Source organism: Eurypyga helias, unplaced genomic scaffold (assembly GCF_000690775.1).
Source record: "Eurypyga helias isolate BGI_N326 unplaced genomic scaffold, ASM69077v1 scaffold6448, whole genome shotgun sequence".
In the NCBI taxonomy this organism is placed as follows: domain Eukaryota; kingdom Metazoa; phylum Chordata; class Aves; order Eurypygiformes; family Eurypygidae; genus Eurypyga; species Eurypyga helias.
The window spans coordinates 56,929-82,078 of record NW_010266177.1 but is presented as its reverse complement, the minus strand read 5'-3'; the positions used below and the strand labels follow the sequence as shown (position 1 = coordinate 82,078).

At 37.8% G+C, this 25,150-nt stretch overlaps 1 protein-coding gene across 1 annotated transcript in view; it reads right to left on the bottom strand.

Moving 5' to 3' along the window:
• FAF1 (Fas (TNFRSF6) associated factor 1) overlaps positions 1–25,150 on the bottom strand; it is a gene marked incomplete at its 5' end in the record, with an annotated part of 124,572 nt that overhangs the window by 42,663 nt on the left and 56,759 nt on the right. The window contains 5 exons of the mRNA XM_010156975.1: positions 1,380–1,534; positions 10,801–10,882; positions 11,775–11,838; positions 12,770–12,896; positions 14,594–14,689. Coding sequence (XP_010155277.1) covers positions 1,380–1,534; positions 10,801–10,882; positions 11,775–11,838; positions 12,770–12,896; positions 14,594–14,689 — 524 coding nt within the window. The remainder of the gene's footprint in view (positions 1–1,379; positions 1,535–10,800; positions 10,883–11,774; positions 11,839–12,769; positions 12,897–14,593; positions 14,690–25,150) is intronic.

The window sequence follows — 25,150 nt, the reverse complement described above, 5'->3', positions numbered from 1 at the left end:
AAAGACTTAAGCAACTTTCCAGTCTATGTATTTGGTCCCATGAAAGAACTTAGATGTTTCTTTTTCCTCTCTCTCTCTCTTGTTTCTTTTTTTAAAAAAAACTTTTAATCTGTTTTTATGACTGCTTTTTTCCATAATCTTTAACTCTTGTCTAGAATAACATAAACTAGGAATATAGCTGCTGATTCATCCGATGACGAAATGCAGAAGGTCGAGTGAGGAATTCCTGTGAAACACCAGCATCATTTAAAAAGTGTATTAGGAAAAGAGATTGTTCTGTTCTCCATCCCCACTTTCAGTAACGAATTATTAACTGTAGTTTACATAGTTAGGAATAGGAGTGCCTGAATGCTCTGTTTTAGCAAGCCACAAAAGAAACAAACATAAATGCGTCCTTTTAATTGTTCAATAATGCATGGAACTGTGTTAAAAAAAAAAAAAGTGGCAACCTTATCCTAGCCCAAATGACTGTTGCATCTTTTGTTCAAAAGTCAGAATAACTCTCATTATAGTAATGTACTCAAGACAATATCCTGGCTAGCAGTTGTCTTCTGTGTAAATAAAGGTGATGAAATAAGGTCCAAGTTAGAAAAACAAACAAGTCTGATTTCTAAATATAGTAAGTACAATCATAAAATCATTATTTTCAGTAGATTATGATAAACTGATAACTAAAGAAGAGTGAGGTGTTAATATAAAGATAAGAAAATTTGTTGGTCATACACGGAAGATGTAGAAGGAGGTGGGATCTGCGTTTTTTAATTTCTTTACTTGTCAGCAAAATGGTGGCCTCTCTAAGACACTGGATAGCTTTTGTTATATTAAAACCCATCAAAATATCTGAACATTACCAAAGGAGTAGAAAATTTCATATGAATTGCAAGCTTTTAATTTTTTGCATAACCTGCTTTAAATATTAATTTTAAAAATAACATTGGTGTGATAAAGAAATTTTTCATTAACAACAGCAGTTATTATCCCAGGCAGTTCTAATGCAGTTACACCTATGTACATACAATTAGTGTCACGTGTTATGGCACCACAATGCAAAACTGTGAAGACACGATCCTAGAACTCTCTTTGCAAAATAACACATCCATCCCCACCACCACCCCCAAAAAAAAAACCCCAGGGAAATAACATCTTCAAATATTTTCTCCTGCAGAGGAATAGAGAAGTCACTTTGTAATGAAAACAAGGACAGTCCAGTTCTCAGTGAACGTCAGCCAGCACACCCTCACTGATGACTAAGAATGAGCATGAAGTTTTTAGTTCAAATATGTATCAAGGAACAAAAGATTTGATTTGCAGAGACAAAACCGAGATAAGGATCTTCCTTGAGAGAAAAGCTGCTCCACTCACAGTCCAAAGAATCTTACCTTGCTCTGTTTGCTTCTTTTGTCATGTCCCATGCCCAGGTTATGAAGTTCTGACTCAGATAGGAGACAATAGACTCAGCACAAAGCATTTGGGAGCAGAAGACATTGGTTAGTACACTCTCATCATGGTGGAGGTAGATAGCAAGAAGCTTTCTCTGAAAAGACATGAGAAAAGATCAGTGAAAATTTCCTCAGGCTATTCAGTAATTTAAAATCAGTGCTGCAGATTTGTGTGTTAGTACACCCTACGGCTGCCAAGTATCTCAACGTGAACACACAGGGGAAAAAAACCCCAGTATATTTCAAGTGACATGGTCCATCCCTCCAAATGCATAAATGTTCTCAATGCTTCCTAATATTTTATCTCAGGTACCAAGACATGATATATTATATGCTTAGGGCATGAAAATAGCAACATCTGAACAAAAACCAAAAACCCTATTAGCAGACTTAGCTTAAGGAATAAGTGAACTTTTTGGCTTGCTGCCCAATAAAGGTAACATTTGGAAGAATCCCCCGAGCAAGGAACACAACTCACACCTCTTGATACACCACCATCTCTGTTACAAAACAATTACAAACAACCTCAAAAAATAACAGTGTATTGTTATCACCCATTATCTGCAGCCAAAGAGAGGAAAATGAGTAACAACCAATCCAGCTGCCTACATTCCCAAAGCCTGTGACGCTGCATGCTGGATGTTTTGGCAGCTCTCCATCCAGCCGTGTGATGTGGGGAGGCCCACAGCACATCTGCCTCTCACCTGCTTTGTGAGTCGCTGTGTAGCTGGTCAAAAGGCCGTGTGCCAGCCCGGCTGGCTACGTCTCTCGTGGAGCTGAGGAGCAAGGTAGCTGCCCCAGCACTGCGAATGCGTGGGAAGCAAGGGAAGGGGTATGGGAGACACGGATCACATCCCACGTGGAGTTTGTGAGCACTGACATATCTCATCATAGTTACCACATTAGCAAAGACTAGATGTTGGGGGTGGTGTTAGCAGCCTCTTGAAACAAAACATTGTGTCCTGTTCTGAACTCCTATCAAGTATTGTTTGAGCTTCACTGCCAGCAGCGTACAGCTGTGCTGTGTCCCCATGATAATCTCTGACCACCTTTTGGAAAGCGAGTCTATGTGTATGTAAAGGTAGAAAGCAGACTGAGAAAAACATTGGGAAACCATGAGCCCGTTAAGGACCATGATCCTCTATCTGGTGTTCAGTGAATTAGAAATAGTGGTCAGAAAATTACAACTTTCCATTCCCCCGTATCCTTACATATTACTTACTTTATTTTAAAATCCTACTTGAACGTATTTGCTGAGACAATATGGTAAATGCTATTTTCAGACTTTTATTCATATTTTTAATTAATATATATGATATATAAAAATTTTAATGAATTATTTCAAATCTCTTCATCAGAAGTAACACTGAACACTAGAAATTGATTAATATTGATACAGCAAGACATGGGATGCAATTCTGAGACAAGCTGCCTTTGTAAAAAACCTGTATGGCCATCACCTCATATACTGGCTTCGGACAAAACTTACTGACTGATATAAAAAGAAGAATACATTTGAACATTAGACTTTGAGAAAGGGATTAGTAATTTGCATTAATGTTTGTCTAATTTAATTTAAATGTTCTTCAGAACCACGTACACATGTGCCAGGAAGGGCCATTAATAAGCTCAACATGCAGAGATCCATATAAGTGCAGCCAACAATGTTGACTGAAACTAAACTTGAAAATCCAGGGCACTGATGCACAATATCAAGCAATAAAACAGCATTTCTGTGGTGATATTTAATTTAAAAAGAAGAAAGAGGCAGGGGAAGATCAGGCACTGTCTGTTTTTGAGGATCAGCCATTCTGCATTTCAAAGCGTCGATCCCTGCAATATCCAGGTTACTGTGCTAGAATCTCGACTATTATATAGCAGTTGTAAGAGAGGGAGGGCAAAGATGTGTTTACTCAGTGATTAGGGCCTTAGAATAAGCCTCTAGCTCCTAGAGAGACAGCTCACCACTTATTCATTTGGACCAATTCACAAAGCCTAGAAAGATTAAACATCCATGCTGAGAAGACAAGCGAATGCAGACGGTGAAAAAGAAATAAAAATTCTTTAAAAACTCCGAGATGACTTCATTATTTTTTCCACAAGGAAACTTTAGGAAAGTGTTTAGTTAGAGAAAAACCCACATTGACCTCTCTCTAAACCCTTAATCTTTCCTTTGTGGTGGCACTGCTTTGTGGTAAGCGGATGGCTTTGCTCTCCTCTTTTCACTGGGAGCGGGTAGGAAAAAAAGGCTCTTGAGAAACACTTTTACTTCCAAAGAAACAACCCCATGAAACTGTTAAATATGAGATTCCATACAACGGAATGTTTCAAAATATGTACAGTTTTAGGCTTAAAGATTTAGGGACAAATTTTAGTAAACAGAACAGGCACGTACACAATAGATGTTTACACTGAGCTACTTTACAAGTGAATGTAATTATTGTTGCATCGTCAAATCTCACCGTGCAAAGCCTAAACTCTGTCATATATGAAAGACTGTACTTGCGTCTGATAAATCAACCAAAATGTTAAGATCATGCACAGGCATACTGCTAGGAGAAATAAAAAAAGATAGTGGGAGGAATCGAAGTGCTGAAACATGACTTTGAAAAATCTTAGTGGAAGCCAGGGATACTTTGTCCTTGGGAAATTCATTATTGCAAAAGCACAAGTCTTAGAATTTGCTGTTGTTGTGTGGTTTGGTTGTTTTTTAACTAACCCACGGTAGTATATATTTATAAGCAGGTTTTTGTTGTTTTTATTTCAAGCCTTTGAAAAATCAGAGTAAATTCTAGGATTCTATGATGACTAATACTAGGAATTTTTTAGTCAATACTAATAAAATAGGCTTACTAAACTGTCCAACAGCCTTGAGTTCCATAAAAGAAGCCTACTAATGGAGCACTAGTCTGTTTTGTGTTGGATTTATCAGAAATATGTCGACTCTGGAGTTACATAAATTTTTAACCAAGAAAAAGGACCCAATGGGGAAGAACTTTTGCTAGTCCCTGTGGAGGTGTGGCATACTGCAAAGGTTGTAAGTATTGAATAGTTGATGGACTTCCAAAGGCCTTAGAACTTCAGGAACTTAAGCCATCAAGAGATCTATTTTTCAGAGTACGCGGATGCTGAAGGTCAGGCAGCCTCATCCACTGGAATTGTCAGAAGGAGCCTGGATTTCCAAACATACTGGGGAGTCTAAGTCTCATCAATGCCAATAAGATTTAAGATCCTTAAAGCTTGAAGTCTAAGCTCTGGGTTTCATTTTATTTTCAGAGTAAGAAACACTGGGACCATGAGAAAGAGGTGCTGTTTTCAGCATTCTTAGTTACTAAAATACATTAAAAAAGCCAGACCTCAAGCATGTTTTCTACAGCTGCTGTTGCATTCAGACGGCATGAGACTCAACCTTGCCTCACACACACCACTATGTATTTGCAGTGAAGTGCTGCAGCCCTCTCCTGCCCGATTTTGATGTGTTGATGGAACATGACCGGCACATGGCACCCTTGAAGGAAACGTGGACTGTAGATGGACATTGCACTGCAGCAGGGCAGCCCCCAGAGAGGCACAGTCCTGCCAGCTGTAACCTTGCGCCATGAAACCATGAGAGAGATCTAAGGTGCACCTACAGTCCCACACAGGAGACAAACACATTAAAGACCTGTCCTACGTACCAAAACAGCTATGCCATCCACTTGGTCATTTCTGCACTTTGGAACTTCAGAAAAGTTAACGTACTTTGTACAGAATTAGAAGAAATTAAGCTAAAGTTGTCACTGAGGCAGAAAGAAACACAGATCTTCATGAGGTTGAGAGACTAAACTGATAATCACTGGCTAATGGGACAGCCAAGACTCTCAGCCAGTTCCTAATAATGTAAATAACTTTGATAGCTCAGAAGAACGTGAACTTGAATGAGAATAGCAACACAGTCAAAAGGGTCAGTAAAACCAGAGACCTTAACGGTTATTTTTGAATTTCAGGTTTACAAGTTCAAGTAATGACCGAGACAAAAACATTCACGATGTAAAATCTGCTAGAGGCAGGAATGTTCTTGCAAGTCGGTAGGCTAACAAATAATTACATTAATTTTTCCTCTAGGTTTTATGTAGTGAGAGCTACGAATTAACAAAGGGACACATTAGCACATCTTTAAGCCTTTGAAGTGGACAATCTGATCCATCACTCTAAAGTGATCTTGGAGATCATATGATCACCCCCCCGGATACAGCTACTCTACTATGCACAACCTTTTTTTTTTTCCCTAAGCAGAATGCAAAGCTTCTCTAACACCAAGGAGACACACCTTCGAATTTACTCCACTTTGAAAAAGGATCAAAGGAGGAATAGGGCAGATGGAGATTCATAGGAAATCTTGTCTGTGTATTACATGTAACAGAACAAAACCTGCTGAAGATAAGCATTATTAAACTCCCTTGCACCAGTCAAAAGAAAGGAGACAGACACCAAAGGCAGAGAGACAAGACTAACCAGCCTCTAGCCTTGCAGAAGAGGATCTGAACTCAACGGGCTCACTCCCACAGGTTCCTAAAGTGGGAGTGAGGTGATCCCCGTAATCTGACCTGGTCTTTTGTATTATACATGGCATAAGACATCCCTAAACTAATTCCTAATTTTATCTTTCAGTAATTTTATCTTTCAGTGAAACATCTGGTCTCAAAACAACATCAGTGATAGAGAATCCATATGAACCATGGTAACCCCAAACAACAGCGTATTAGGTATTTACATTTGAGTTTTAAAAAAGTGTGTTTAAAAGTGTGTTTAAAAAAGTGTGTTTTATTTTAAGTTTGATTTAGTTTACTTTCGTCTTCCAACTATTTGATCCTATTATACTGTTGTATCTCTGTTTCAATCAACTGAACTTGTAGGGATATCTTACATAATGCAAAGAATATCTAGTAACTAAAACAGAAGTCAAATAAGATCTATAAATCATAGGCTTTGAAAGAGGAGGAAATGTAGAGTGTGGCAGACAATTTCAAAAAACTTACTTATTATATATTATATTATATTTAATATCAAGTATAGGGGATGCTGAAGAGAGACCCATACCCAGGATTAACCTTTCAGATAGGAAAGATGAAGCTATTCTTCAGATATTAAGCATAAAGGGTGTGTAGGCACACAGTGAGAATACTAAAATGGTATCTTGTAACAAAAATTTCTAAACAATGGTTATCCACAAGTTCAGAATTAACTTACGAATGAAAGGACAGAACTGCTAACACACACCTCAGGCAAACCTGGAATAAAAATTTAGGTGACTAACATGGGACTTCACTGGAATTTATGTACTGACATCTACCATAATGCAGCTGCTTTACTCTTCCTGGGAACCTAGAGTTATACTTCTACACCTGTCCCCTCCAGTTTCAAGCAGATCATGTAGATTAGTGCTCAGGTTATTAATGTTTAATTGGAATCTGTAAAGTAGTAATTTTTCCATCTAGGACCCTCAGACAGCTCAACTACAGACGCATTTTCAAAGCACACCTAGGACACACAATATGACCGTGTCCCTTATAAAACAGAGGAATAGCAATTTGACTTGATTTGAAATGTGCCTGGAGTCAAAGTAAAAGGTGTTGGTACATCTGTACTTCTTGATATCACTCTGCAGTATTTAGGGAATAAATGGGGGTAAAAAGACTAAACCAAAAAGCTGTCCTGCAGCTGGAATTCAGAACGTCCTTCTATGCAAGGTAGCATCTCAAAAGACAGACTTCAAATTTCTCTTCTGTGACAAGACGACTGGAGAGCAGTCAATGCTGTTTCTACAACGTGCTCTAACAGAAATCAGAATAATTATCTGTGAATCTTTTTTCTGCATTAAGTTCAGCATAAACTTAGATGAAATGGTAAGAAAGGACAGTTTTCTGAGTTAACAGATACAAATCATAGAATCATAGAATGGTTTGGGTTGGAAGGGACCTTAAAGATCATCTAGTTCCAACCCCCCTGCCATGGGCAGGGAATTGTACTACAGAAAGCCCTGTATGAAAGAATATTCTGCTACCATCAAGAAAAAAAAGGCTTTTATTTGAAGATGCCAAATCATGGAAGGAGCATACTTTCTTTTCTGAATACCTAGAAGAAAATACCCATATGTGAGAGGGATGGTGCTGCCACTAAACTGAACCTAAAAGACAGAATTCAAGGAGAAGAAAAACATGTTCATTTTCAGTATGCAGGAATATATATTGAGGTGACAATACCAATCTGTGCTAAGAGAGATGTTTCACATATTTATTAAAAGTCAGTGGACAGAAAGGTTGAGAGAGGAGCAGGAGGTGATCTGAAGGAAGTATATAAAGATAAGAGCTCCTGAAAAGGTAAGGCAGATGTCTTCATTCTTTTTAATAATAAAAGAGTAGCAACCACCTATAAAAATGAAAAGGCAAACAAGCTTTAATAAAAGAAAATATTTTAGTATTTTTCAAGTAAATAGCTCAGTGAGATTCAATATAGCGATTAAGACCACTACGAGTTAGCACAACCCCCCTGATGTTTCGGAAAACAGGGCACCCACAGACTGCTTTCAGTCACAAAGAAACCTTCACCAAACATCTTGTTTAAAACTGTCTATTAGAAGATTTCTTCCATGGCATCTGGTTTAGGTATTGCTATGATAGTGTAATTACTTGAGCAAGAGTAAGCTCGTTTGTCATCAGGCGATACAACAAGGAAATGTTTCTTTCCAACTGGCACAATAAGTAGGGGAAGAATTTCACAAAACAACTGATTTGTTAATTTAATAAACCTCTGTCTCTGTTTGTCATTCTGACCCTATTAAAAATAATAAATATTTTCTTGTGTTGTATATACAGAAAGCCTTGGAAATGAACCCACAATGCCCTGAACTATCAGGCTGCAGGACGCAACTGGGGATTTCATTGCCAAGGACGCTGGTTGTCGAAGGGAAAGCTCTGTATCTTGGCTACTGTATTTTTGTGCTGAAGAGAGAGATAGGTTTTAAAGCAGAGTTACATTTGACCTCATTCCATCGCTCCTACCTAGAAGTGGCACTACCATGGTAGCAGTTGCTCTAAAGGAAAAAAAGACATCCATCATGCATGTTAGTCTTAACTATCTAAAGACAAATTGAAAAACTACAATAACAAAAGCTAAACAAAACACAGGTGTCAGACAAACATCTAAATCTTTTTTGCAAGTTACTTCTTTCTCGAGTAAGATTTTCCTTAAGCAGCTTTGAACTACCATCCTTTCCAACACATGAAAACAAAAGACACTAAGATTTAACAGAACACCACCTATTTTCTTAAAAATAACCTGTAATTTGTGTTTAAAACACATGTTCTGACATAAGTTAATTTTCTTAAAATACCCCAAATTAAAATATTCCTGAAAAAAAGCCTCAAGTTGATACATACTGGGATTTTATGGAGGGAAAATTTTCCGCAATGCAGATTAAAAATGTAGCTGAGGGCTGTCTCGCTAGGCCTGAACTGCAGAGTGCGCCTTCTGCTCTGGACAGTGTTGAGAATTTGTCAAGAAAAGGCTAAGATCTCTGAGCACTCAAGCTGCCAAGTGCTCTCAAATTAAATCAGTTTGAAGCGGTTTTCATTAAGATGGATTGAGTGTGGCATCGTGAGAAACACTCTATCAAATGTAGTGTTTTACTTAGTGATTAAGTATATACCAGTTGATGAAGCTACCCAAATCCTTCGTAATCCCACCACTCCAATAAACATTTAATGAGTATATAAGTTCAAAAAGCCTAGCAGAGGATTTAAACCTTCAATCTTGTTTTTATTTACTCTTGGAACTCAATTTCTCACTTCAAGTGAAGAATGCTGGTGCCTGAAGCTCATCTGTTGCCCTGGTAAAATTAAGTGGCCTCCACAGTATAAATTAGAAGACAAGACATAGAGGTTGCAATTCCTCCTAAGCTTTATTTCTTACACTGATATACATATTGAATTACTTTATGAAATGCAATTATAAAAGTATAAAATAATGTATCCCTTTCCTTGATTATGAATTCCAGAAGGCAGTACTGAAAAAAATTGTTTGTAACAGGAAAAATGAAGTAAAAATAAATGGTGTATACATACATTCTCACACCTTTGTTTTAAATCAGAATGTTATAATAAAACCAAGGTCATTCCGCAGAGTAGTTGGGGGAAAGGGCTCCCAAAAATTAGGGCAATATTTGGAGGGAAAAAAAATTAAAGAAAAAAGCCAGAAAAAGAATACTTTCCTAAATATATAACTTTTACACTGTCACCACTTCTCATGAAATGACTTAAAGTGAACTTCTCAACTCAAACAGTTTTCTTGCTGAACTAATAATTTGGTTTCTTTTAAACATGCATTAAGTTTCACTTTAATGAGTTATTAGGAATTAATACTTTGCCACGGAATTATTCTGTATCCATTTATGCTCCGACATCTGCACAAAGACATGAAAATATTCACTAAGCTTAGAGTGCGAGCAGACTATCTGTGTGCACACCACGTTAAGCTTGTGTTAACTTAAGCTATAGAGCGTAGATTCGTAACACCACACATTTATCACAACCACCCCCAGTAAAACACAGCTGTTCCTTCCAATATGAATAACTACAGGAAGCCAAAACAGTCTTCATTTTAAAATTAAATATGTATCAAGACAATAAAAAGTAAATTTAAACAGCATGATTTTCTTGTTTGTGTTTCAGCTTTATCTGTGCTTAATTATGCAGGGGTTTAGGTTTCTCCCTGGTGAATTCAAGTCACCAAAACTTAAATAAACTATCCCCATTCTAATTTTATTAAATACTGATTTTAAAACTGTGCATGTAATAACAGAAACTTGAGATGTCTAGTTGGATGTGCAGAAAAACTAAAATAACCAAACCTTAGTACTGGAATTTACTTGGCAGATGAAGGCTGTACAAAAAAAAAAAAGCACACTGTATTTCAGAGACCTTTCAATTTAAATTTACAATTTCATTAGCCATCCTTCAAAGCAGTTACCAACACACAACGTTGGACTTGTCAACCACAAGACTCACAGCCAGTGGTATGTGGTGCTAGGACACCATTATTTCAGGAAGGGAGCTGGGGGAGGAGGGGAAGAGTAGCTCTGATGACTAAAGAACTCCAATAAAAATACAGCCTGAATTAGAAAGCATGAGTTATTCCCTGTCATTTCAATAACAACCAAGGTAAGTATGTTAGTCAGTCAAGTAAATGAGTATAACTCTTCATAAACAATAAAACAAAGAAAACTGCAACATGTAGTTTACCTTTTTCAAAATAAAGATGAAATATTCACAGTGATTTCCATTTTGCCCCTGTATTAAATAAAGTAATATCAATACACACTTACATCTCTAGCTTTCCCATAGAAGGCTTCTTGAAAAGCAGCCTCTAACGATCCGATAAAATAAACCGGATGGCAGTCACCGTACCTGTTTGAGATGAAATTTCCAATTAATTAAAAACTACTGAAATAAGTCATTTCAATATTCTACCTCTTCATATATTTTGTAAACATAATGCAATGTCTAAATCTTTAGGATACACTCCTAAATATTTCCATTCTGTCCTTCAAAAGCCATCTGCCCCCACCATTCAAAAGCTCAAAGTAACTAATGCCCACATTACACATTTTATCATAAAAACTTTGTTTACATACCCCTTAAGTTCTATATAATTTTTCAATCCTAACTTATTTCCTCTCTTTATTATATTCGAAAAGGTTAATTGAAGGTTATTCTTGTATTACACATTAATGCGTCTCATATATAAATGAACATTTCACTACAGAGGAGTGAAAACAGAAGGCATAAACTTTGCGTTATTTTGGAGCTTCTACCTATATGATGAAACATGGCAACTCTTTAACAATGCATGATTTGGTGGTATAAAGTTAAAAAAACCAGCATGTCTCTATTTTTAAAAGTAGAGATTTATTCAAGCACTTCATTGTTGTGAAAACTCTTACTGCAACTCTGTGTATGTTTCCTGATATTAATCAGTTTTAGCTTTCTGTTTCTGTATGTCATATTAAAATTACTATACATACTAAGAGTATCATCCTTCTGGACCCTTACATAATTAAGTAATGATATTAATTAGTGGCAAATTAAATAAGGCAAGAATCTGTCACTCTAACTTGGACTGAGAAATAATTTTATTTTGGAAACAGTTCTAACAAAGTTAAGCTTAAAATAAATTAGATTAGGATGCCTAAATATGAACCCACAAGCAAATATGTACATTTGGTTTATTTTTATTTTCATAATTTACTAAATTTTACTTAGTTTGCAACAAGAACTGCAGTTAATAGGCAAAGCTTACCTTGAAGAAAACTCAGCTGTAAATTGTAATAAGGCATCTCCTTCATTTTCAGCATTTTCTGGCACTTAAAAAATGAAAAATATAAATTAAATTCAACCTTAAGGAAACAGGTTTTAATATGCGAACTCAATTGTTTCACAGATTTTTTTATGTTGACAGCTTAGTGAAGTGGTTATATACATAAATTTCATTAAAGACTATAGACTATGAACCTTTGGAAAGACATGAAATTTCCAGATGCTCACATGACTATATTCAGGCTTTCCAAACAGTAAAATACGCAGGTCCAGTGTAATGTGATACATCACCTGTTCAGAGTTAACATCCTGGACTTACTTTCATACATTAAAATGAAAGGACTGGCTTGAAAGGCTTGACCCACTACATTGCTAGTTACTGTTTTTCTCTTTTTCCCCTCTCTTTTTTTTTTTTAATTTCTATACAAAGTATTAAACAGTTTTCCATACAATTACATCTATTTTCTGTCAAAAAACTAAGGTAATAACACTAAGGCAAGCCTAAAGTAAATAGCAAATATATAGAATAGAATATAGGAGGTAACTGACTGCTCCTGCTCAATTCTTTTCATAATTCAAGGACAAATAATCACTGAGAAACTTGCTTAATGTAAATGACTAAAAATATTCATCACTACGAGATGCTGAAGCTAAAAATCTGTAGATTTTTCCAAAACAGGAAAGTGGAAATCTAGTAATCTACAGGTACAGTTAGTTAGAAATTCTAATTTCTCAGAGTTAAATTATTATTCTTCAACTATAAGCTAAAACTGTAAGGTTAAGATACGTTCTCTGCGGGGAGATGCTCTTATAGTTGCCACTTATGTTTCCAGTATTCCTTTGATATATCCATCAGACATGAGACTCAATTCTAACATTCCTATCAAAAGATACTTTCCTGTTTCTTACTACGCAGACACATGGTACCTCCCTGCATTCACCAGTGCTGTACCATGTCAATTAACTGTCAACTCTTACTCATTGGTGATTTCCTCAAGGCAGATGACGCTACTCCAAACATTTCTCCATCATCAACTCCAAACTCTGTTGCATCTTCAAAGTCATCTCCATCACTGTCACTAACCATATGAACATCAGTGCACTGCTATATAAAAACAAAACCCACCATAAGCCTCTATTATAGATGTCTTCTTCAGTGAAATATGAAATACATAACATACTGAAAAATACTTACACATACCTACAAAAACACTTGATTTTTATTTTTTTTTATTACATTTTATTTTACTATTTTATACATTATCAGATTGCTTTTTATAAATAAGATCTAATTTTTACCAGAAGTCTGGCTGACAGCAATATTATGTGACAAAATGCATTATTAAATAACTAAGTGGCTGGCTCTGTCTACACACAGTTGAGCAAATTTTGTCTAAAGTCAGTGCTGTTTTCCATCTCAAGGTACTGGAGCTGGTTTTACTGCATAAGAATGAGTGAGAAGAGTGACATAATCTATCAGTAATCTTAGATATCCAGATGAAATCTACTTTAGCAATACTGCATGGTGGAGCACAGTCCCTGGAAAGGAAATCTTCTCACATTGCTATCTCTTCCCCACAAATTTAGCACCCGCTGTCCTAACTTGGCACACCAGACTACTGTGTTTCGAATGACAGGCTGATTTCTTTGGCCTATCAATATAAAGGAGAAAAATCGACAGTTCTGTGCGAGGAGCTAAGGTCCCATCTTGTGCCTCCAACGCCCACTGTCAGATCTTTTGGATTTCATGTCCTCTGAAACATAAAACAACTCAGAAAACTTTGTTTTTAACTAGTCAACATCAACTTGTCTCTAAACTGACTTCTTTTCATGAACAACTATTCCAGCTCCACTTGACCTTGGAGTTACTGTGACAGAACACTACAGAAAATTTACATGAATCTGACAGCACAACAAAGCACGTTATGAAACGTGAGATTTCAGCTCTAGCATGCAAGTGACCATGAGAGGAGCAAAGAGCTCCAAACATGATGGATCTCTCCCTACAACAGCTGCACATTAGAGACTTCAAATACAGAACATTTTCTCAATGAACAAGTCCACAAGAAAACTGTGTGGCGGACAAGGTGGACAAACAGGTAATTCTGAAAGAACGAAGTGAAGAAGCAATGACAGAGTCTTGCTGGCAGATCCCAGGACAAAACAATAACCATCTATTTAGCCTGCTAAGTGGTTCAGGTATAGCTAAAATAGCATTGTCTCACCATACTCTGTTTTTCAACAACTATCCAACAGCATTTATCCAGGCTTGCATCCTGACCATACCTCACAGCTACGTCTTGCCAACTCAGCTGAGCAGACTGAAACACACCCTTCTTGTGCAGCAAGATAAACCTTACACGCTAAAGTCCTCTGAATTAAATGGTGCAAAAGGTGTGTGGAAAATACAAAACTACTTATATTAAATTCATTACGAGGAAAGACAAAGGGATTTGAAATTTTAACGATTAATAATTAGAAACAACAAAACAAGAGTTTGTACAGTCTGCAAACAGCTCTTTCTGCTAACCCTAAAAACGTATGTTTTAGCCTTCTGCTTGATTTGGAGTATTTTTCAGCGCTCACTGTAGCTTGTTTGCTTTGCTTTTCTTCTTTTTCTTCAAGGACTCACCTAGTTCCTTACTTTGCCACAACTAACGTATTACAGGAATTGCAAACTGATTCTTTTAAGATGCAATTATACTGACATATTTGACAACAGAACGGTTGGTGACCATGGCAAATTGAGATTTCCCTGCTTTTTCCAAGAGTATCCTTGTTAAATAAAGATGACGTTCTTACCTCCTCTGACTGTTCCCTTGTTTGTACAGGTGAAGACCTTCTTCCAACTGTAAGTCGATGGCAAGGAAACGTCAGTCCCGAAACAGCTAGAGTCATCTACAAACAAAGCAATGATCGTTTATTAAAGCCATAGTCTCAACTGAGGGTTGGGTTTCTTTAAGGGTGCTTTGAGATTCAAACTGAAGATTGCACTGCAGAAGACCGAATTAATTATACAAACATAAAGAAGCCTGAAAAATGAAAATTATTCTTTATATGAAAATATTCAACGAAACAACTGAGTTTTACAGGAATGCATGCACGGAGTATCAAAACAAGCTAAATGGAACTGCAAACTCAAAACTGTCTTGAGTAGTTATTTTCACCTAAATCAGGCCTGAAGTTTGAACCATTATTTGTATGTGGTAGCTTTTACAGTGGTACGTCTTAATGAAGCAAATGTAAATTTTTCATCCCTAGCCAATAAGCAGACATTAAAGCAACAAGTAGTTAAAAACAGCTAAGTCATTTAAAAAAAAAAAATACTATCTTGAAAGAACAGTTTATTGGCAGACATTGTAAAAGGCACAATCCTGATGGCTACTTAAAAATTATATTTTATCCTTATCTTGGTGATTATTAATGTCAAAGGCACGTTTTGTTTCTCATATGAACAAGGACACATGCAAACCCCGGTGAAACTGCAGTCAGCACAGACAGGATAGATGTTCATTAACCAGTGCCGGCAGAAACAGCACTTTTGCCTGTTGCTGTACGCTTAAATCTCAACTTTTTTAACATTAATGGAACAACAAATGGAAAGAAGCTATCATAATTTGAAAGAAAAAACTAGTAGATGCCTGCAAACACAGTAACTTTTGAAGATCCACATTTAAAAATGTACTAATCAATATGACAAAAAAACCCCAAAAAAACCAACAAACCCACGAAAACCCAAAAAACCAAACACCACACAAACTGCCTACTCTTGTATGATCAGAACTGTCTGTGCTATCCTTGCCATTTCAAGCACCTTCACACATTTCTTCCTACAGCGTAGGCGTACACCTGGCCTCCGGCCCTCTCCTGGAAAGCGCACGAGCCCTGGTCAGGTGAGGTGGAGGGCTGTAAGTAGAATCTTCAGAAGCACCTAAGCTCTGTCTTGGTAACACGTGGGGTAAATTCACAGTGTGAATAGCTCTTAAATGAAGATAGCCAATTAATTTTGGCAGAATCTGTACCCAACAAAATATTTGATGCTTGGCGTGGTTTGGTCCAGCCAGGAACTAAGCACCACTCAGCTGTTTGCTCGTCTTCCCTCTCCCCCAGTGGGATGTGGAGGAGAATCAGAGAAAAAGACAAGAAAACTCCTGGGTTGAGATAAGGACAATTAAATATTTGAAAATAAATGACAGTCAGAGTCCCAGAACCCTGAAAGCCAGTGAGCCAGCAAAGCCAGACACCAAACACAAGCCCCTGGTCCAGTTCCCCCAACTTATATACCGAGCATGAAGTTTGACGGCGTGAAATATCCCTTGCTCAGTTTGGGTGAGCTGTCCGGGCTGTCCCCTCCCAGGTACAGAAGGGGCTGGGAACACTGTGCAGTATCAGAAACTGAGGAAGACCTTGACTTAATATAAACATTCCTTAGCAACAACTAAAAGCATTAGTATGTTATCAATATTCTTCTCAGTACAACCAAAACACAGCCTCATAGTAGCTACTGTGAGGAAAATTAACCGTACCCCAACCAAAACCAGCACAATGCTGTACAATTCTTAGTGACAGGGAGAACGATAGTTCTGGCTTAATGTTTAAAGTATTGTTTCTAATGGTTCCTTCAGAAGAAACACAGAGAGGGCAGACAATTTTCTAGATCCTTTAAAAATTACTACTATTTTTTGAGGCGCTCAGAATTAGAGACTTACATTGTCTATTTCAGAAACAGAGCATCCTCCTAATTAACTATAAAAACATTCAGGTAAAATAAATTTCAATCACCCTTAACAAAACCCCAATAATAAATCATAAGCCTTAAATTTCATTTACTGCCATGAGCACTAAAAATACCCCATTTATTTTTATACATAATTCAAAATGACTTTATCACTTATCTGCTAGAACTCGCAAAGATTTAATTTGCTGCAGGTTGAAGCAGGCTGATTAAGCAGGCTGGTTACCAAATGAATGTTAACCTGTCTGAACTAGCCTACTGTCACATTCTCATAGCAAGGTTAAACACAAGTTTAGCTGCATAAAAAGCCTAGCTATCATCTTAAAGGAAGTGAGTAATACTACTCCGGAGCAAATGAAATATTAAAGGCGACGTACAGGTCAAGACCAATTACCTATGAAACTCCTGTGACACGAGCGTAAAGAACCTTATTCTCTGTAATAGTCCACCAGTTTAATTAGTATTTTCATAAGCTTTTAATCATAAAGTAAACTCAACTGTTACAAAACCTGAAACTTTGCCCTGTAGTTACCACACTATACAAAATACTGCTAAAACATACGCACACTAACCACACACAGACTGAAGTTCCCTCTCTAACAGCTCCGAATACCCTGACAGATGTCTGGAAAGGCTCCTGATATCTTTTACGTACACATTAAAGAAAGAGAGGTAAGATCAAGCCAGCAGTTATTGCGCTCTTTCATCACTGGCCCAACAGCAGAGTGTTGCAATTCCAATTTGCAACCCTATATCGCAGTGTCAAAGCTAACAGCGGAAGGGGTTCGACATCAGACCACGTCTCATCCTACTCCCCAGACAGTGGTTGGAATGTTAGGTTTTTTTGGTGTGAGAAGTCACCCTCCCCTTTGGCTTTCTGGAGAAGTTTTTGCAGAAGAAAGGAAAAGACAAGTAGAAATTCTGCTTTTCATTTCAAAATAATCTAGCAGCACGCAGGTTTCTCTAGAATTGTCATCTTCATTCTAAGACCAAGGAGACAGTCCACTCTTCAGGACAGACTCTTGCACCAGGAAGTTTAATCCTTATTTTGGAATTTATGGAAACATCAACACTAAGCAAAGATTACTTTCCAGGCAGTTCAGTCCGGTGCCATGGACAGCAAACCTCAACTTCCACCAAGCTTTTGAACGCAGGCCAATTTACTGATGGGAGCACCCGCTGAAGTGTCTCAGTGGCCAGAACCACTTAGATGTCAGGCTGCTCTTGGAGGGTTCTTTCTTTGTAAATACTGCATCTGCCTGCTCCCCGACAGGGTTGCAGTACATTAGATACAAGAATTGCTGTGTCACACACATCTCCCCATGGGCATGGACGCAATCTTTTTACCAACTCCAAAACTGAAAATGCTGGTTTGTAGCCTGAGTACCTGATTACCCATATTCTTAAATCATGAATCCTTCTGATTGGACACTCAAAATTCACTAACTTTTCAGAATAATTGATTTTTCTGCATGAAAATCAACATTATTTGAGTACAATATCTTCAATCGGATGCCTTTCATGGGCACAAGAGATATCAAAAGACGCATATGCAGGACTCTTGGCACCAATAATGAGCTAGACAGATTATCAATTAAATAATACAAACAAACATATCTGTAAATGTTCACTGTAAGTTGATTTGTATTTTAATAGCCAGCATTAATAATTGGGGGATTAAGTTAAGCAACAACTTTTCTGACCCAAATGCGCAGGATTCTTTGCCAAGACCTTTCCAGATCGACCTAGAAATACTTGCCAAATCCAGTGAGACCAGGTGCTTTAAACAACAGATTATTCTTCCTGTTAGAAAGGATCGTTTTTATGCAGAAGGTTCTGGAGATATGCTTTAGAACAACTTAAAAACTATTTTTTTCAAATAGTTCAAGATACAAATACGTCTGCAGCAAGGAATGAAATCAGTAATCGCATGTAACTCCAGTGCTGCCGTCGCATGCTCAGAATAAGAGGAAAAATTATAAATCCATAATCTCACGAGCTTTCAATCTTTTTCTAGAAAGAGTTTGTTGGCACGACTTAATTCCCACTTCTGAAATTACAAAGAAAGGAGCAAACTCAGTCTCTTGTACCAGTCCAGGGATATTTAATCAAGACGCTAAAGATCTGAGAAAGATAAACAGCATTAGGAACATGAAGGAATGATACCAGCAGAGAGTGGCAGCTGCACAACTTTCTCTCCTGAGAAATGCTGATACAAAAATTATAAACTCTGTACACTGCATCAGGAAAGCAGTAATTGGATATGACAAATTAGTCTTCCTCGTATTCAGCCTCACGCGGATGGAAAAAACAGCACTTTGTAAAAGCTTCTAATGGCAACCGTATCTAGTGAAGAAAGTATGAAGGCAAGCTCTAAGAGCACCCTAACACCTTACAGAATGTAGCTGGACATCCAAAATGGCCAGCTTAAAGCAGTAACTGTAAAGAAGTGGACCTTCTTCCTCATCGTCAACTACCACAGTCATTTTGGAAACGCTCACTCTTTGCTCTGTGTAAATATAGACACGTCTCTCCAGCAAACCAGCAATTGATTAAAACACTAAAACAACTCTTCTTGCCGCTAAGCTGCCTCAATTTAAGTCAAAACATACTTTAGAAAATTAATTATGGTAGAAAAACGGGCATGCCCTTGAAGCATACAATTTACAGACTTAACCATTAGGCCTGTTACTATCCTCTCAGAGCTTACCTTAGTAACGTATGGCCTTTCCAGAGGGATGAGATGGAGAATGACCATTCCTGGAAAATGACCAAAGTGCTGCCAAGACAGCGATCTTTAGTAGAACAGCTTCCTCTGGAGCAAATCAAGCTCCCTACCACAGTCATCAAGAGCAGGAAAACTTCCCCAGGAACTCCAGAGTTTCACCAGTGCAGTAGGCAAGACAAGTCTGCAAAACATGTCACCCTGCAGAAGCTGAGAGCAGCAGATACGTAATGGACCTGCTTTGGCATCACTTGAGAGGCTGTGCTGTTCACAGGATACCCGTCATCAAGGGAGCCCTTTTCTCAAAAAGGATGTAGCACTTTTAAGAAGAACCATTGAAAACAAGCAAATGTAAGTGATGCTGCTTAAAGGAAGTAGGAATATTGATTTAATTTGTGCTCTCCGTTAAGTATTTGACTGCTAGTAGAGCAGTGAGCATTTTGAGTTTTTGGAGTGTGTGGGAGTTCTGCTTGTATGGTTTGCTTGAATGTACGTTAACGCATCTATCTAAACATGCAGGCACTTACCACTGTTGCTGTTAACCAGGACAAGTTATTACATGCAGCCTTCAGCTGTACCATCTGGAGACCATCAGTTTTTAAAACCAGCTTTTGACTGTTTAAAAGACCACTTAAAATAAACAATTTCATTTACAGTGACAAAGTAACTATCTTTATTGGGTTTGCTGCTCAAATGAAGAGTCCTGTCCAACTCACTAAAGTGCTACTTTGCCATGGCAAAGTGTTTTCTTTTCTATTTTTTTTTTGTACCTAAACTAGAGATTCTTCATCATTTGCTCTCAGAAATTCAAAGGTCAGACTATAAACCTTACAAAGCATCAGAAAAAAATTCACAGAACACTTGATCCACATGCAAAAGAGGAGCCTATCAACGATGCTGGATCTCACTTGATCATGCACAGTGAGTGAAGCAACAGGCATTATCTGACAACGGAAAACCTAAACCAGAACAAAAACCTTGCAGCATACATACCTGCTCAACTTTTAATATGAAGTAAAAGAATTATAAAAATACCGTATTACTTGACTGCTATGAATTAATCAGATTATTCAATTAGGTGTACTTCTAATACAGAATTATGTTTATCTGTATATAATCTGCTTCAATAGAAAACTAAATGGGGGAGTCCTCATAGCGTGATTTCCTCTTGAGGTAAAGGAAAATAATCCATGTTTTCTGTCTTTAATACCCAGAGACAAGGTAAGCAAACAAATTCTGGTGTACAAAAAAAAAAAAAGCATGTTTTCCGATACTTGACTCTCCCTCATAAATCTGCCATAAAAAGCAGACTAATTCCCAGTCCTACTCGAGGTCAGATTGTAGTATATTAGGCAAAAGGAAGTCTTAACAACCTGCCCTCCAGTTCTAGCATCCTGAAACATAGCTAAATTATAGTTCCAGCTTTCCAGCTGCACTCACTAGCACATCTGGGTGGAAGAAGCCACAGAAAGAAGCCGTCCCAGAGCTGTCACTCCATGTGTAACTGCTAAGACAGTATATGCTTTCTAGTGCATCCTATCAGACTCTGTAATGTTGAACCGGTAGAATTAAAACTTGTATATATTCAAATGTGGGAGTGGGTGGGTTTAGCATATAAAGCACATAATCTAGCCTTTTGTTGTTTATAAAATGACCTAATCCCAAATTCTTCAGGCTGCCATCTCTAATTCCAGTTTGCTCTAGCTCTCATAATTAGTCCAAGACAACAAGGTGCTCCACCCAGTGCCATGCCTTTCCCATCTGTCTCTCTGTAATGCAGTATCTTTAGAGCACTACATGCAACCAATTCCAGATTTACACTTAATGTTCTGGGTATCAATACTAATTCCAGTAAAAACTGGCAATGCCTTTGTTCCTCTTACTGAGCAAGAGGAAAAAAAAATCAAACCCGCAGAATATCTGTTTGTGCTGCAGACAAATCTGTTGTTAGCACGCATTGTAATACGGAGTTGTAGCTGGATAAACAATCTGCCCAAGTCAGTAACTGCAGTAGCTCTCTTATCTCAGTATCGGTCTAGGAATGTTTTATGCTTTCACTGTTATTGTACAACCAGGGCACTGCTTAAGAGGAGATGATTATCTCCAGAAAAAATATGCCAAAAATATCATTATTCACCCTGTGAAGTCAGATTTTGATGGAGATTATACAAACATGTTGAACCCAAAAATCTTTCTTTTGCTCTGGAAACTATAGCAGTATGTGAGCAACATTCAGAGTAGTATTAAAAGGTTCTGAAGTTATTTTAAGTAAACAGTTACCTAACTAATTAAGAAGTTCATACTAAGCTTGAGTAGTCTTTGAGTCAGAGCTGTTTTAACAAGGGGAATTCTACCACAACTACAAACTTCTAACCACCCTTGATAATTATTATTACAGCATATACCAGCTCTGAAATCTAATAGACATGTGTGGCCACTATTTAATACTTTGGCCATAATTAGGCTTGTCAATATTAGCTCGCTGCTGTTTCACATTAGAAACAAATATATTAACAAACATGGAAATGATATCCCACAATAATATTTATAAATCAGGAGGTCATCACCTGAACAAGAGCTCTTTCTGGAGGTTGCATATCGGGCTGCAGTACAAGTGGAGATTTTTAACGCACGTATATCACACAAGAAACTCTTAATCAGAAATGAATGCACCGTTGCCTACAGACTGAAACCTAATCCTGGTTCAACCCCGCCATGTGACAGCCCTTTCACTGTGCTCAAAATACGAGCTGCTTAGCTTTTTCATTTACTGGTTTACTCACTGATACATGGCTAATGTATAAAGAAACAAACACGACCGAGTACATTTCATAACGTGCCATGCTCACTTACTCAAAATAACCTAAGACAGAGGTGCCCGCAGCAAAACGCTCAATGACTGGCAGGTGTCTCTACTGTGAAAGTTTCACTTCCATATAATTTGAACCTTTTTCTTGATGGAGTAATTACTGTGATGCCTTTTTCCCCTGATCAGGTAAGAGAAGGGGCAAGGATAGAGGGGGGAAGAAGGAGCTTTAGCAAGCATTTCATTTTTTGTCTCCAAGTTACTATTCTGTTATTTGACTATTGGTTATAGCGTAAGCTAATTCTATGAGTACGATAAATGTCAATGACGCTACAGATGTCTCTATGTATGCCTCTTATTGCAGCCTTCCAGTACCTGAAGGGGCTACAAGGAAGCTGGAGGGGGACTTTTTACAAGGGTCTGTAGTGACAGGACAAGGGGTAACGGGTTTAAATTGAAAGTGGGGAGGTTTAGATTAGGTATCAGGAAGAAATTCTTCCCGGAGAGGGTGGGGAGGCACTGGGACAGGTTGCCCAGAGAAGCTGTGGATGCCCCATCCCTGGAAGTGTCCAAGGCCAGGCTGGATGAGGCTTGGAGCAACCTGGTCTAGTGGAAGTGTCCTTGCCCATGGCAGGGGGTTGGAACTAGATGATCTTTAAGGTCCCTTCCCACCCAAATGATTCTATGATCGTCTTGAGCTAGGGAAAAAAAAAATCTGGCCTTTTTTGAAGAAAACTATATGAAGTTTGAGATGGAACATTTCTGTCCTAGTTTTTCTATTATACCATACATGCATATGGTACTACTAGCTGAGTTTGGATACCAGGAATATTAGGGATCAAACAGCTTCATAGCCCAAGTGCACCAAGAGTACTAAGTTAAGACACAACATTTCAACAGTTTTCTCCTGAATAGCATGGCTCCTGCAAAGGAGCTTTTCTGTATCTCCAGGTTTAGTCCATGCTCTAGCCATCCAGCCAGGGTAGGTAACATTGTGATAAGCCAGAAATTCTCCTGCTGCTTAGTCTAGCCAAACTTCAGTTTAGATATCTGCAAGGCATGTTCTTCATTGCTAATCCCTCCTTCTTGATGAGCAGATCTCAGAAGAATTCAAACAAGTTCATTTCTCCTAGGCTAACAAGATGTCATCTCTCTCCTCACTAGATAAATGAAGTTCCCTGTTCAAGAAGATTATCATACTAACTGTGCAGAATGGGAAAGTAGACAGAAATACTTTGTCAGCAGGGCTAGATGAAGGCACAGACCTATGCCTCAGACCCCAGGTCTTTCAGTCAGAATCTCAGGGTGATCTAGGAAACTGCAGACCAGTTCAACTCAACGTTACCCCCCAGAAAGACAGAGGAACAAGTTATACAACAATCTACTTGAAATGCCTGGAAAAGAAGTTATTCCGCTCACCGTTGGAGCAAGCCTCCACAGCTGAGGCTGCCCCTCCCAGCTCACTAGCATCTCCATTTTCCATTTTAATTTTGTAATCTACCCTGTTTGAGATTAAAGAAGCGAGTGAAACATAAAGCAAGGAATATTTGTGTGGTGAAAGGGAGATAGTTAATGTGGCATATGCGAAAAATCAAAGTATAAAGGGGAGGGAGGAGAGGTAGGACCCGTGAATGATGGCAGAGGAAGTTTTGCTTCCACACTTGAAATGCAAAGAGGAGGAAGTTTTCCATCAGACATGAAGAAAATAGTGGTTTCTAAATGCATCCAGCACAGCCCTTGAATATGAATATTGAAGCAAGGAAAATAAGAGTGTGGGAACTCATTGGCAATTTTTAACCAGAGAATATCAGATGGCTCCATGCTCTTTCCTGGTTGGAGATCCAAACACATACAAATCCAACCAACCCATGCAGAAAGGGGGCGGTGCACTCCCAAGCAACTCGCGCTATTTCTGTGGATACTCAGAGTCTCACCATTTCAAGAAAGATGGTGCTATGACATGAGAGATCGTTCGTATTAGGTCATTATTGCCGTGGCTCTAGTTCTCAGTGTTTAACCAAGCATTATTAACAATGTGTGGGCAGCCTGTTCTGCTCAGACAAACCCCCACTAAATTCCTTGGAAACAAATAGGTGCTCAACACTGCCAATCACATCACTTATCGCAGTATAATTATACATTAAATAATCTATCTTCTTTTCAGTGTATAATCTCAAAGTCAAAATGATTTATGGTTTAAGAATTTACACATGTTCATGTTTAAAAATAATGTTTAAAACCTCAAGGGATCAAAGGTTTTCTGTGAATTAATGTTTCTTTCATTTTACTCTTTCCTCAAAGCTAGCAAGTATTCTTTCATTAGTAACAGCCTGTAAAATTACTTCTATCCATACTGAAATATGTTCTACACATAAAACAAGCGTCAGCACAGCAATAGCGAGCAAGTATCCCACTGTAAAATGAAGGTACATTCCAATTTAAAAGTCTACCAAAGGCATTTTTTGGAAATTTACTGAAACAAGGGCTTTTTCTGTACTATGAAATTAATTACTAGACTCAGTTTTATCACACAGACCTGAAGGGCTCTCTTCAGTCTATACTGGTCAACAAGACATTGCTATTGACATTTAGTACATAATTTCTAAAAATAAATGAACCAACCAAAGCTCATCCACTATCACGTAAACCTTTATCCCTCCTTGAACAACAACAGAAAGTGGATGTAATTCTGCATTAGCCACTTTGTCTTTTGACATCAAATAGCATTAGCTGAGAAAAACAGTCAAGTACGCCCTAGGTTTGTTTGTTTTATTAAACTATTGTACAAATATTAAAATGAACAGAAGACTTTAAAAAATTTGACAGCCCTTGAAATTAACTTCCTCTGGAAAATAACTTCATTTTCATTATGCATCTTTAACCACAAAAAAAAAACCACCAAACTTGACAGGTATTCAACGTTTCATTTTAAACACTAACTGGATGAAAAAAAAATCTCTAGGGTGGAGTGTGTTCAGGTTATAAATCAGCAATGCTTATTTTAACTCCTCACAAAGTGTTGTTGAGATAATTACTGCTGACAGCTTTATTCAAGGTTCATTTCACTTTTTCTCCTCTTTTTCCCCTGTTAGA